This window comes from Anopheles funestus, chromosome 2RL (genome assembly GCF_943734845.2).
Source record: "Anopheles funestus chromosome 2RL, idAnoFuneDA-416_04, whole genome shotgun sequence".
NCBI lineage: Eukaryota > Metazoa > Arthropoda > Insecta > Diptera > Culicidae > Anopheles > Anopheles funestus.
This window is the reverse complement of record NC_064598.1, coordinates 96,161,910-96,174,514: the sequence shown is the minus strand read 5'-3', so window position 1 is coordinate 96,174,514 and position 12,605 is coordinate 96,161,910. Positions and strand designations below refer to the sequence as shown.

The 12,605-nt window shown below is 45.0% G+C and overlaps 4 protein-coding genes across 7 annotated transcripts in view; 1 reads left to right on the top strand and 3 right to left on the bottom strand.

The window, feature by feature from the left end:
* The window catches only part of LOC125763366 (uncharacterized), a 391,039-nt gene that overhangs the window by 70,304 nt on the left and 308,130 nt on the right, over positions 1-12,605 (bottom strand). The window lies entirely within an intron of this gene.
* LOC125763439 (PRKCA-binding protein) lies at positions 64-3,420 on the bottom strand. 3 transcript variants are annotated; one of them, XM_049426648.1, is made up of 6 exons: positions 3,254-3,355; positions 2,654-2,802; positions 2,174-2,500; positions 1,631-1,742; positions 1,188-1,549; positions 64-1,122 (listed from the first exon to the last, which is right to left on the bottom strand). In XM_049426648.1, exons 2-6 carry the CDS (start codon positions 2,734-2,736, stop codon positions 195-197), a joined length of 1,812 nt encoding a protein of 603 aa, XP_049282605.1. In that variant the 5' UTR covers positions 2,737-2,802; positions 3,254-3,355; the 3' UTR covers positions 64-194. The 3 variants fall into 3 exon arrangements, with proteins under 3 accessions (XP_049282605.1, XP_049282604.1, XP_049282606.1); XM_049426647.1 differs by having other exon boundaries at positions 2,654-2,858; positions 3,254-3,352; XM_049426649.1 differs by lacking the exons at positions 2,174-2,500; positions 2,654-2,802 and having other exon boundaries at positions 3,254-3,420.
* LOC125763625 (WASH complex subunit 2) lies at positions 3,615-10,197 on the top strand. The gene is made up of 4 exons (XM_049426978.1): positions 3,615-4,098; positions 4,763-4,855; positions 4,938-9,339; positions 9,413-10,197. Exons 1-4 carry the CDS (start codon positions 4,096-4,098, stop codon positions 9,556-9,558), a joined length of 4,644 nt encoding a protein of 1,547 aa, XP_049282935.1. The 5' UTR covers positions 3,615-4,095; the 3' UTR covers positions 9,559-10,197.
* LOC125763480 (tubulin gamma-1 chain-like) lies at positions 10,319-12,364 on the bottom strand. The gene is made up of 3 exons (XM_049426718.1): positions 12,087-12,364; positions 11,821-12,023; positions 10,319-11,749 (listed from the first exon to the last, which is right to left on the bottom strand). Exons 1-3 carry the CDS (start codon positions 12,133-12,135, stop codon positions 10,616-10,618), a joined length of 1,386 nt encoding a protein of 461 aa, XP_049282675.1. The 5' UTR covers positions 12,136-12,364; the 3' UTR covers positions 10,319-10,615.

The following is a 12,605-nucleotide window of genomic DNA, read 5'->3' as shown; positions in this document are numbered from 1 at the left end:
TTGTGTTCTATTTCTTCCCCATATCTGAAAGAGCTGGAAGCTAAATCAAATATAGCGCTCAAATTACAATTTGCATTACAGTTTTATTCATTTGAGTAAAACTACAATTATTAATAGTTGTTTCGCCGTTTCTACAGTAAGTAGACGCATTACTCCTCGCCGAGAATCAATCCTCTTTGGTCAGTTCTTTCCCCTTACTTGTATAACTCCGGCACGAGTAGATCATCCATCAGGTTGTGACTACTGATAGGTTTGCTGCCAACGGACAGATCAATACCCGCAAGTCCCAGCTCGTTCAGAAGATCATTCTCCGAAGGTTCTGCCGACGATCCCTTGCTGAGATCAATGTCCTCAAAACCTCCTAATAGTTCTCCACCATCCTCGGCTCCATTTGATTGTTCCAAATCTCCAGTTGCATTCGACGCACCTGATTTTGTTGTTTCCAGCTGTTCGATAGCTTCTTCCGCTTGCGGTACATCCTCATCTGTGTACTCTTCCGCCTGAAACTTGATGGCCGATTTGTACTGAAACGCGCTCGCCTTCAGATCCACCTCGATGGGAAATAGATTCGGAATGCTTTCCAATCGTTCCACGGTTTCTGACGCCAAGGTAGCCAACCCCTCGATAAACTTGCGAAGCTGACCCGCCAAATCGCGGGCATGTTTACACTCCAGCAGCTCGATCTTCTCCAACACGTCGCTGCGTAGCTTGGCGAACTTTAATCGAGCATCCTGCCGACAGCGTAGAATTAGCCGATATTCGTAGTTGCCCGTCTCCACACGGTACAGTGGCTCTTGGATTGCGGCATAACCATGCTCTTCGTCATCCATTTCTTTTATCTTGAGACAGTAGGAGAGATAGCTAAACTTTGCATCCGCATACCGCTTAACGGTAAGCTTCGTGTCCGGGATGGCCTTATGCAGATAAGTGCCCATATCGGCCAGTATCGGCTTTAGCGATTTGATCATCTTGATGCCATCCTTCTCCATGTTTCGATGCAGCTCGCCGAAAATACGGAACGCTTCCGATGCACGCGGTTGCGGCTCTCGGACACTAATCGAGGCAAACATGTTGCCGAACGCCTGGTACGTCTGCAGCACATCAAAGTGTGCCTTAAGCATCCTGTGGCAAATGGAACTTTGTCAGTTAAAATGGCTCCGTACGGTACTAAACTCAGTCGCACCCACCTTCTAGCGTGATCCACTAACCCCTTGTACATGGTTTCCGTACGTTCCAATTCCTGCAAACGTTTTACCAATGAATCATTGCAAAGGATGGCCCTGGAAAGTCCCAGTGTGTCGGCCGTACTGCTGGACATCCGCTCCACCAGCCGATGCTTCATCTTCTTCAGCACAATATCGAGCGTTTCTCCCTGAGTCGGATCCGCGTGCAGCTTGTTGTAGTGTATCATAACCTCCTCGGTGGCCGATTGGATCATTTTGGCAACCTCCACTTTAGTTTTGCCCTTCACAGAAACGCCATTTACACCCAGCAGCTCATCGCCACTTTGAAGCGTTCCTTCACGGGCCGCAGGTGTGCCATCGAAAACCTTTTTTTGGGAATTTATTTTCAAAACAAATTTTACAACATTGAGTGACATATTTGATCGTAGTAATGATGTGTAACATACCTGAACGATGTACAAGCATGGACACAGTGGTGCACCACCTCCGATGCTAATGCCGATCAAGTTGCTGGTATCCTTTTTGATCACCACCGTACCAGAACTCACTGTCATGCCCCTGTATAAGGCAAAATCAATTATTTCCCGTTAATACATTTATGAGAATGAATCACGTACGATCATATCGACATGTTATTTCTAAAATAAGTGCAGCAAAATAAATTATTAAGCTTACTGCAACCGGACTAGACACTCTTAAAGCAAAGTTTTACGAAGATATTTTACAAAAAAAACATAAGCTTAAAATAGCAACTTGCGCATTCATCATACGATCGAACTACAATTTGACTAACATTCCATTTTTATTAAATGCCTTGTCCTTCTTCCTCTGAACCATTTCAATTCGGCCCTTTTAGCGCCTAATCACATCCTGCAAAAATTCTACAAACTACCCCCCGTATTACAATTTTCCACACACCCCCAAGCATAGACGAACACACGCACGCTAGTACAACCAAAAGCCAATAGGACACACACACACACACTTACAGGCGCTCCATCTCCTGGCGCTGGCATAGCATTATGATCTTATTATCGTCTACACAACCGTCCGCGTACAGCACCGGATCCGGAAGATCATCATTCGACACGAATGCAATCTCATCCATGCGTTTTCCGCTGGATTCCTCCCCAGATTTGGTTTCACCGTTTTCGTTCGCAGGCTTTTTCGATTCCTTGCGTCGTTCCGCACGAATAAGCCTAGATCCAGGTCCGGGTGAACCGATGGCAATAAGAGCAGTGTCTTGGTCATCGTGACTTGGTGATTCCTCATCCACCAAGATCGTTTTTTTGGGACGGAATTGTTTGTGAGCGGTACTGAAGAGTTCATTTTTCACAATCGATTTCGGCAGCAGAAAGGTAGGAAGTAAACCATCAATTAAAGCATCCAACGCCCAGTTGCGTACGCCATGGCTGAATGTTTTTTAAGGCTTCCCGTCCGATGACACGGATGCCATCGGTACTACTCACTTGTCCTGTTCATCATCCTGGTCAAACATTAACAGTGCCGTTGTCTCTTCACTCCACGGTTCAATATCCTTGCTGGAATCCATTGCTGCGCTTTAACTACGTTCGGAACTCGGTCGTCGATATAGGCACAAGTTTAGAAACGCCAAAAACTTTAAGAACCGACACGGTGCACATGGAGAAGTGGGTTTGAAATCAATGAAACACACTTACACCAATGAAGAAGAAGTAAAAAACCACGCAAATGAAATGCACACAACAATACCACAACATTACGAACATAGAAAGATAAGGGCGAGCATGCGTAAAATGCGCCAAGGATACAAACAAGTGTACCATATGTTTTGGATGTTTCAATATCCAACACAAAACCGTCCAGATTTTTAGAAATATTTCTTGATCGACTTTTTCGAATAAGACAACATTACTAGCCGGCTTGCGAACACTTACAAACGAAAGAATAACAGTAATATTTGTACAAAACACATTTGGCCGGAACGAAAGTAAGTAAGTAACAGCAACAAAAATCTGCATTCAAATAAAATCACCCATTCATATCATCTCGTGATAAAATGAGGTGTATTTTATTCTTGTCTAGCTTACATTTTATCCTCCTCGTAGAAGTAGTCATAGTCGCAGTCCTGCAACATGATGGAAACTGTAATTATGTACGGTACCGTTCACTGGATGTTTTGGGCTAGAACTAACAGACAGGTGTACTTGTTGGAATCGATCGATGTCGTTCCCAAAACATGCACGCACCGTACGGATCATGCGCAACAATTTGAATAGTAAATGACGTATGGAACACACGTGTTCCGTAATATACGAAATTGCAACAATCGTCCAAGTGTAATTTAGAGCAAACATATTACTTTTTACCTTAATATTGATAGGAAAAGAATAAAATTTCTATGCTAATTGTAGATCTGACACGTTTTCCCGCTTGTTACCGCCAAATGTAACGGTTTTTTGTGCAATATTTAAAATATTGCATACAGCATCTGGATCGAGTAATATAAACAGGCTCACTCACACCACCGCACCGACTTTGACAGCATTACAAAGTGGCAATAAGAAATGAAAATACAAAACAGAGTAGCAAAAAAAACCCATCATATTTTTAGAAGAAACATTGAAATTAATGATTATTAGAATACGCTAGTGATAGTTCTTTTGGTGTAAAATTCTTTGATTAAACCCCGAGTGATATTCATCGTTGAAACACAGCTAGTGCTTGAAGCATGCAACCGAATTGCAGATGATATGCAATTGTAGGGCAAGCAACCTTTTAACTGCAGCGGAAATGGTTATCTGATAGCGTTTCGGGCAATACAGAAAACGAAATTATCGTGATCGCACGTTAAATCGTTGTAACAAATCTGTTGTGCTCCCTGGAGAAGTGTTCCGAGTGTTTCGTGTATTATAGAACCGTCGGAAACAAAATGGTACGATATAGAGGAGTTGCAGTGGGAAATGGGACCCTAAAGATTCTTTCTTGTGCCCTGGTACTGTGTGTCCGTCCGTACTGTGATAAGAAACATTGTTCGCTGTGTGTGCTTTTGATCTTCGTACGCAGCATTCGTTGTGATTCACTGCACTGCAAAGCACCAAATCGCAGTAAACCTTGTACACGATGCTTTTTGCTTCATCATGGAATATCTGTCTTTTCCCAACTATGTGCGTGTTCAAAGGGGGAAGGGTGTACATGGCCGCAACGCCCGTTAACTCATTCAATCATTATCATTTAGGCACGACCGCCCGGCATCCCCCAAAAACCTACTCCACCCATCCAAATCATGTACTGATTTCGGTCTGAAACGATCACTATTTACTGCACACATTGCCGAACTTCACGGACATGGCCGTGAGTGGCTACCGTATTCCAATTGTGTCTTGGACCGTGGAAGGAAATTTTATGAAACGTTTTCCTTCTATCTCACTCCCATTTTCGGGGTGAAGTTTTGATTTACGATTTGATTTCAAGCGAAATTTGCCTCGAAAGTTTTCCGGCACCGAGAGTGTGTGGGCCAAAAAAAAAGAAGCATTTTTAATTGAACCAACACACGATGGTTTTGCGCAGATTCATGATAACCAATCGTTTTCTTACAGGCACTCACGCCGGATCAACTTCGCCAGCGTATCCCCAACTGGTCACTTGAATCGGACGGCCAACTGTTGCAGTACATGGTTTCGATCGCGAAGGTAAGATCGTCTTCTGGACAGTGTCTTGTGTAAACTTGTGTTACAGAGTAAGTTAATTAACGGTATTTTAATTTCCTTCTAGAATATCGAAAATTTATGCAGCAAAACGAGGGATGATTTGGACAGCTTAATGCTGGAAGTGAAACACTCCGAGGTGACATTAGCCAACGCAACAAATCAATTTTCAGCCGTTGAACAAGTGAAGTTCGTGGAAAACCGGGTCGAAGAAGACGATGAAAGTTTCTACGGATTGCGCCGGCGTCGTCAGCAAGTAGATGAACCGCAAAAGCAAACAGAACAAGAACAGGGTGACGAACGGACACTAGACGATCTGATCCAGTTAGCCGTGGAACGATCGGTAGCAGGAATGTATCAATCGTACGATAAATATGCACTTCCCCTGTCGGACAGTGAATCGAGCGATGAGGACTTTTCACCGCCCAGCAGGCGAACGATAATGCAAGCCTTACCGACGCTCTTCACAACGAAGCGACCCCTGCCGCACGTGATTGGGTCGGAGGAGTGGCAAAACAATTGGCACGTGGGACTAAACTGGGAAACTGGATCCGATTCCGATCGGAAGGAGGAGTACTCTGACTCGCCGAGCGAAACGGATGACGGTGGAATGTTCCCTTCACAGCCGAACAGCAAACAGCACACTCCGTCCGAATCGGAAAGCTCCATCTGGGGTGTGGAAGGTCGAAAACGGGCACCTTCGTTAGATCCCAGCATTACAGGGGACGATGGATCGTCCATTTATTCGTTCGCTAGTTCTTCCAAGGTTCCCCGTACGCTACCAGCAAGCAGACAGCCTGTGGTTGGGGTCCGGGGTCTAACATCGGTGGAAGGTGCTAGGTTGAAACCGCCAAGCTTGTTCCCGGAAGAGCCACCCCCAGAAGATGGCCGACCGTCGAAGGGTGAGCGTGGTCTGTTTGATGATTCACCGGAGGTGGATGAACCGATGCCAACACCAACACCTCAGCCACGTCAAACGGCGCCAGTAAATGATGCAACGAAAGCCTTCTTTAAGGGCAACACTCAACCACCTGCGCGAAAGATGGTCAATCTGTTCGACGATGAACCACCGGAACCGATGCAAAACACGCCAGTGCTACCGGAACGAAGGAAAACTATTAATCTCTTTATCGAAAGTGACGATGACGCGGATGGTGAGGATCGCGAAAATGTTCGCAACAATAATCGTACACCGGCGATCGAACCGAGTCTGGCGAAGCAATTGCTATCGAAACAGCCACCGAAACATCGAGGATCGGCACTAACGAATCCGAAAGCGATGCCCGAATTGATTGACGAACTGAACAACAATTTACGAAAGCAACAGGAACCGTCGGCAGTGTCAGAAACGGTTCGTGCTGTCGCAGCAAAAAGCAATCGACCTACTCCCGCGCTAGCAAATAATAAACGACCAGAGACGAATCTTTTCGACGATGAACCGCCGGTAGATACGTTCGATCAGTTGTTTCATGCGGCAAAACTTTCCGTTAAGCCAACCGTTCCGACATCGATGACCACCGGTGCTGTGAAGGAGAAAATGATCGTAAATTTATTCGCCGAAGATGACGAGGACGATTACGGTGGTATTGTGGTGGGTAGCAATGAAACGAAATCACAACCAAAATCTCCCCAACAGGGAACGCCGAATATTCCGAATCGTACGATGCTCCCGAAACCTGCAGACCGGTTACCGGTGCTGAAGAAAAAATCTATCTTTGATGAATCAGAATCCGAGGACGATGCTGAGGCTGTTCTATTTGGTGCGTCCGGCAGTGTGCCTCCGGTTGCGCCATCAATACCAAAAGCTGTACCAAAAGTGATGAAATCCATTTTCAGTGATAGCTCCGAAGCGGAGGAAGACGATGATGAGGCACTGTTTGGCAAATCGTCTAGCATTTTGAAGGATAAATTAGATGCATTGAAAAGGAACGGAGGTACGGCCGGTGTACATACAGAAGACGTTTCCTCCGGTAAGCCGGATAACAATTCTACGACCAAGAGTAAATCGCTTTTTGATGAAGATTCCGATAGTGGAATACCCGACTCGAAAGATCAGACTTTGGTAGGAAGCTTATCAAAACCAGCGCAAGTAGTTACAACCGTTAAGACTACGAAAAGCACTCCGAGAGTATCTTTATTTGATGATGAACCACCGTCTGATGATGAAGATGCACTGTTTGGTAAAAGCGCTACAAGTAAAGCAATTCCTCAAGCAAAATTGAACCATGTTGAAGACACACCAAACAGAGGAACAGTTGCATTGGACGAACCAAAATCACGGGAAACTGATACTCGAAATAACATAGTTCCAAAACAACCACCGGAAAAAGCTCCCGTTGATCCAAATAATATTCGTAGCATGATATTAAAGAAATCCATTTTCAATACGGATTCGGAAAGTGAAGAGGATGATTCTATTTTTGATACCGTACAAAAAAGTGCGCAAATGGCAAACAAAGTAACGACTAAAGCCGAGAGTAATGTAACGATAGGGGAAAGTGAAATTTCTCCAGCAAAGAACGTATCAAGTCAGGTGCAAAATACACCAACAAGCGATAAGAAGGAGGAATCGGTAAAAGAAAACATTGAAGAGGACACAAAATCAAATAATGAACAAAATGAAGATAATTCTTCCCTGGCAGAAGTTAACAGTGTCGTTCAGAGCATGTCACAACCTACGAAGCACATCGTGCAGAAAGAGAACAACAGCGCAGTTGATCCTACCTCGTTAAAGGAAGGATCTTTTTCTACAAACGGAAACGATAGCGAACCAGTAATCGAGAGTAGAACAGGTAATGAAATGGACAACTCTAAGCCAACAGCAGTGTCTAGCAATAATGTACAAGTGGATACTGATCGTAGTGAAACAATTACGAATGAAAGATCAAGCAATTTGGACGTGATTCATATCGAACCAACCGAGCTGGAGGAACCAACCGAACCACAAGTAGATGACACAGCTACGGGCATTATGATAGCAAACGATATAGATTATTATCTGCGCACGAATGATCCGGCTAAAGGCAACACCAGTAAGCGATCGACAGCTGGATCACCGCCAACAACACCCAGGACGCCTCCTTCCTCGAAGTCTGAACCAAAAAGTGCCTTAACATTCAGCCCAATTGGCTTGTTCGATGACGTTCCACCGCCGGATGATGGTGACGAAACGGACGATACCACGCAACGGCAAAACCCGCACACTATCGGATCCGGTGAGCCAGCGATACCGTCGATCATGGACGAAACAGCTAGCTATCCAACAGAAACACAGTCGCTCGATTTCATACCGACGAACGGTGCTGGTGGCAATCGTACACGGTACCTCTTTGACGATGAACCACCGCCGGATGAAGCCGATAATAGCAGAACAAAGTCAAACTTTGGTGATCCGTCTCCCGGTCGTAGTAAAGCGTTGTTTGATAACGTTGCTCCTTCCTCGTTACCTCCGATGGTAGATGATAGTAATCGAGTTGATTCCACCAAACCTAGCCGTCAGAAGATTAATAAACTAAACACCAAAATTGCCATCAACGTTGCAGCGCTGCTGCCCGGTGCAAAAAGATCGACCGGAAATGTGACCACTTCACCGGAGAAGATTCACAACGTATTGAATGATGCGACCGATGCTGCGTTACCTGTTGATGATAAGAAACCGACCCAATCCGGAGATGTTGGTGCTAATGGAAAGCTGACCGGCTTAAACAAGGGCAGAGCTCGTATCCCTACCAAACGTAAACCTCCTTCCAGACAAACTCTTCGCGCCGGAACGGGAAGTTCCTCGCTGCAAAGTTCTCTCAGTGAAGAAGCGATGGTCCAAAACGATCCTAAAATATCAACAGCTGATGATCGTATTGTTGTGGGATCGGAAGGAAAAATCGAACACATTGAAGCTGGCTTGCCGCAAACGAATTTCCCTCCACAAAATAATGTATCTTCTTCACTCAAAGTAGCGCAAGGCGTACACAATGATGATTCATTTATTGATCGTTTGAGTGCAAGTGTGCGAAATCCGTCGAAACGATCGGTACTACCAGATGGTACTGAAGGTGTGAAACCGTTGGGAGTCGTTTCGGCTCAAAAAACGACGGCAAAACCTTCGAACAAATCCATCTTTGACGATAGTGATAGTAACGGTGAGGATAATGATGTATTTTCCAACAAGCTATCCTCCAAGACGATTCCTGTGAAGAAACCAACGCCGGTACAAGAAGCACCGACCAAACAGCAACCGAACGTCGCTACTAGCCGAAGCATTTTCGTTTCTGACGACGACGACGATGCTGCGGATGGTGGTGAAGATGATCTTTTCGGTACGAAAATATCGTCCATCGCTGGTCAGCTCAAGTCAAAAGGTGCTGATGCGTCCACATCGCGTGTGGGATCGGGAAAAACGGAACGGAAAGGACTGTTCGACAATGATGACGATGGTAGTGACGATGATGATGATCTGTTCGGTAGTAAAACCCGTAAGTCACATCTCTTGGTTGGGCAAAAAAGTTTTCCCCTTTACACTGATACATTTTCTTTTTTGTTTACTAGGAACCATCTCGAAAGTTAACAGCTTGCAACAGCAAATGGATCAAACTAAACCGGCCAACAGATCACTTCCGACAGTAACTAGACCGATTACGACCACCACGCAAACGGGTGATGATCCGTTGGCGGATTTGTTAGCCGATTCGTGAAACACGGAACATCTACGACAGATAGGAGGAGAAAAAGGATTCAGAATCCTCTTAATTCCCCTGCTGTCTTCCGGGTTTCCGAGTTGTTGGTATTATTAGGTGTATATGCAATTTAGCGGACATATAGCGGAAAGAATAATTGAACAAAACGGCGCGTTTTTTTGTTTCTTTGTTTGGTTGGTGTGGCATCAAACAGGTACCCCAAACCAGAATCATTATTGTTAACTGCCTACCGCTTATGGTATTGTTATCTAGTCAGATAAAGAAAATTCTATTCTACTTGGTTTTGCATTTCGGCACCACTGTTTTTTTATGTTTGTTTGCCTTTCTCACAAGTATATTATTGCAACATTCCAACATCGAAATGTTAAACATTTATTTTCGTTTGTAAAAAAACGCATTCTAATTGCACATCAAATGTGAGGAAAAAATGTGCAACTATTTCATTGTTTGTTGTTCAGATTTGTATGAAGTTTTGTTTTGTTTCATATATCCAAAAAAAAATCACCTTCCTTTCTATGCATACATTTTGTTTAATAATTACACAGCACAGGATAGGTGTGTGAGAAGATGTTAACCAAATTTTATTGTAAAAAATCTATGAAACGGTAGAAGTGAAATGGTGTAGAAAAAATGAAACAGTATAAATGAAATAAATGAATTATCTAGATGCATAATGCAACTTGTTACTGTGTGTTTGGCTTTAAGACGTAAAAATAGCCCCGTAAAGATGAATAAAATACACATATCAGTAGCAATGTAGGGTGATGATACCAATGGTGCGTTTTATTGGCACAAATAATGAAGTTCGCTACTGAACAATCGATCTCTCCCTCTCTTATCTCACTCACAAAGCTGTAGATTCTTCTCCAATTGTTAGAGAGCCATTCGTTTCTATTCATACCTATACTCCAATCCAATACTTATACGATGCTACCTAATACCTTTCCATCTCCCAACAAACGTATCTCATGTAACGATATAATTAAAAACAGTTAGTTAAACGGTGCGTCTCCTACCTTCTTCCATACCACCACAAGACAGCACCAAAGGAAGCTTATTTGTTCGGGTTTGTCCCAGCGCCACCGGCTGCACGGCTACCATGCCAGCTGAGATAATTCTCCTTTGTGGCTACCTCGTACTCCTGCACGAGCGCATCCACCACATCGCGCGCCTCGTCCATTTCGCTCAGATCGTCCTTAAATTTGTCCTCCTTTTTGAACTGATCCAGGAAGGCGCCTCGCTTGCGCAGCTTGTCGTACTGCCCGAGCGCTCGTTCGAACAGCGAGCAGATGCTGGTGTGATTGGCCAGCATCAATCCGGTCACACGATGACTGCTCTGCACGTACGGGCTGCTGCGGGAAAGTGCCACCTGAATGCTGGCCGGACCCCACGGTATGAACTGGGCCAGCTTGCGCTCCCGGATGCGCTGTATTGACTGATGCACCTGCGACGGATTCACCTCGCCCTGAATGATATTCAGAATCGAAATGTACCGATGATGGTTGGTTTTATCCGGCGCGGTGGAAACCATCATATTTTTCGGTTGCAGCAACCGTCTCATCACATCCAGTACGGTTGTTTTCTGCACCGACTGTGTGTCCGATTCGGTCGTGAGCGGTGTGTAGCCGGTCATGAGGAAGTGCAATTGCGACGTAGGAATCAGCGGTGCAATCAGCTCGATCAGGCTGTTGTTCATGTACGAGGGATAGCGAAGAGTGGTCGTACTGACGGACATGATGGTCGACACGAGTGTATTGATTTGCGCGAAGCTAGGATTTTCAAGGTGCAGCCAATCGGTCGCGATACGATTCAGGGCGGTGTTGTCAAGCACAACCACACAGTCAGCACAGCTGGTCAGCCGGCGCAGTGTCAGCAGACTGTTGTACGGCTGCACCACGACATCGCTGATTTCATCCTGATTCGGAAACACGCTGTACGTCTGGATCAGTTTCTTGGGGAAATGATCGGACAGCCGTTCCATGATGTAGGATCCCATACCGGATCCGGTACCACCAGCAATCGAGTGACACAGCACGAATCCCTCCAAGCTATCACTTCCGTCCGCTTCCCGGTCAATAATGTCGAACACTTCCTCGTGCAGCTTTTCGCCCTGACTAAACCCGGAAGCCCAATTATTACCCGCACCGCCACCATCTTTCGACAGATAAACGTTTTCCGGATTGTACAGCTAGAATCGAATGTGAATAAAGTAAGCTTGGGCGATGATCTTATTTCAGCATCCCGTCCACCTAGACGTACCTTCGCGTACGGCGAAGTCATGATCGAATGAATTACGCGCGGTTCCAAATCCAGCAGAACCGCACGGGGAATGTAGTGATCATCGTCCGCTTGATAGAAAAACACATCCTTCCGGTCAATCCCATCGCTGGTAAACTCACGCAACATTCCCGAAGGTGATATGCCATGTTCAAGACAAAGCCGCTTCCAAAATTCGAAACCAACTAAAATGAAGGCAACGACAGAAGTAAAATGATGGCTTTTTGTACGGATTTACCGGTACTTACTCTGGTTGCCACACTGGCCCAGCTGGAGCGTAATGATACCTCTTGGCATCCTTGGGATATGTTTGTACGCTTCGAGGGCACTTAGCTGAAGCGCAATATATGGAAATGGTTCGTTTTTCACAGCAACACAATCTAAACAGGTACGAAGGATGCTACCTTTGTGGCCAAACGAAAACAGAAAATGCGCTAAATTTGCACTGCGCCTAGCTTGCTCAGAGCTTTCAAATTATATTGTCGTTTGTAGGACTTATCGTTTTTATCCACCCCAAAAAAATGCCCTGAAACAGTGCAGGAATCACTTCCCAAATGTTTTCATTTGCACGTAGTGTTCAATTACAGACTAAAATAGATTTTCACAATAAGTAAAACGATTCATAATTTAAAATGAGCATAAATAACTGGAGAAATAAATGCTCAGTGATGACATCTGCTTATCGTTTTGATCGTTTGGTGTTGACGTTGATGTCACCACAGTGCGATGCAACCCTGACACATTGCAATGGTCACTTGCAGACGTTC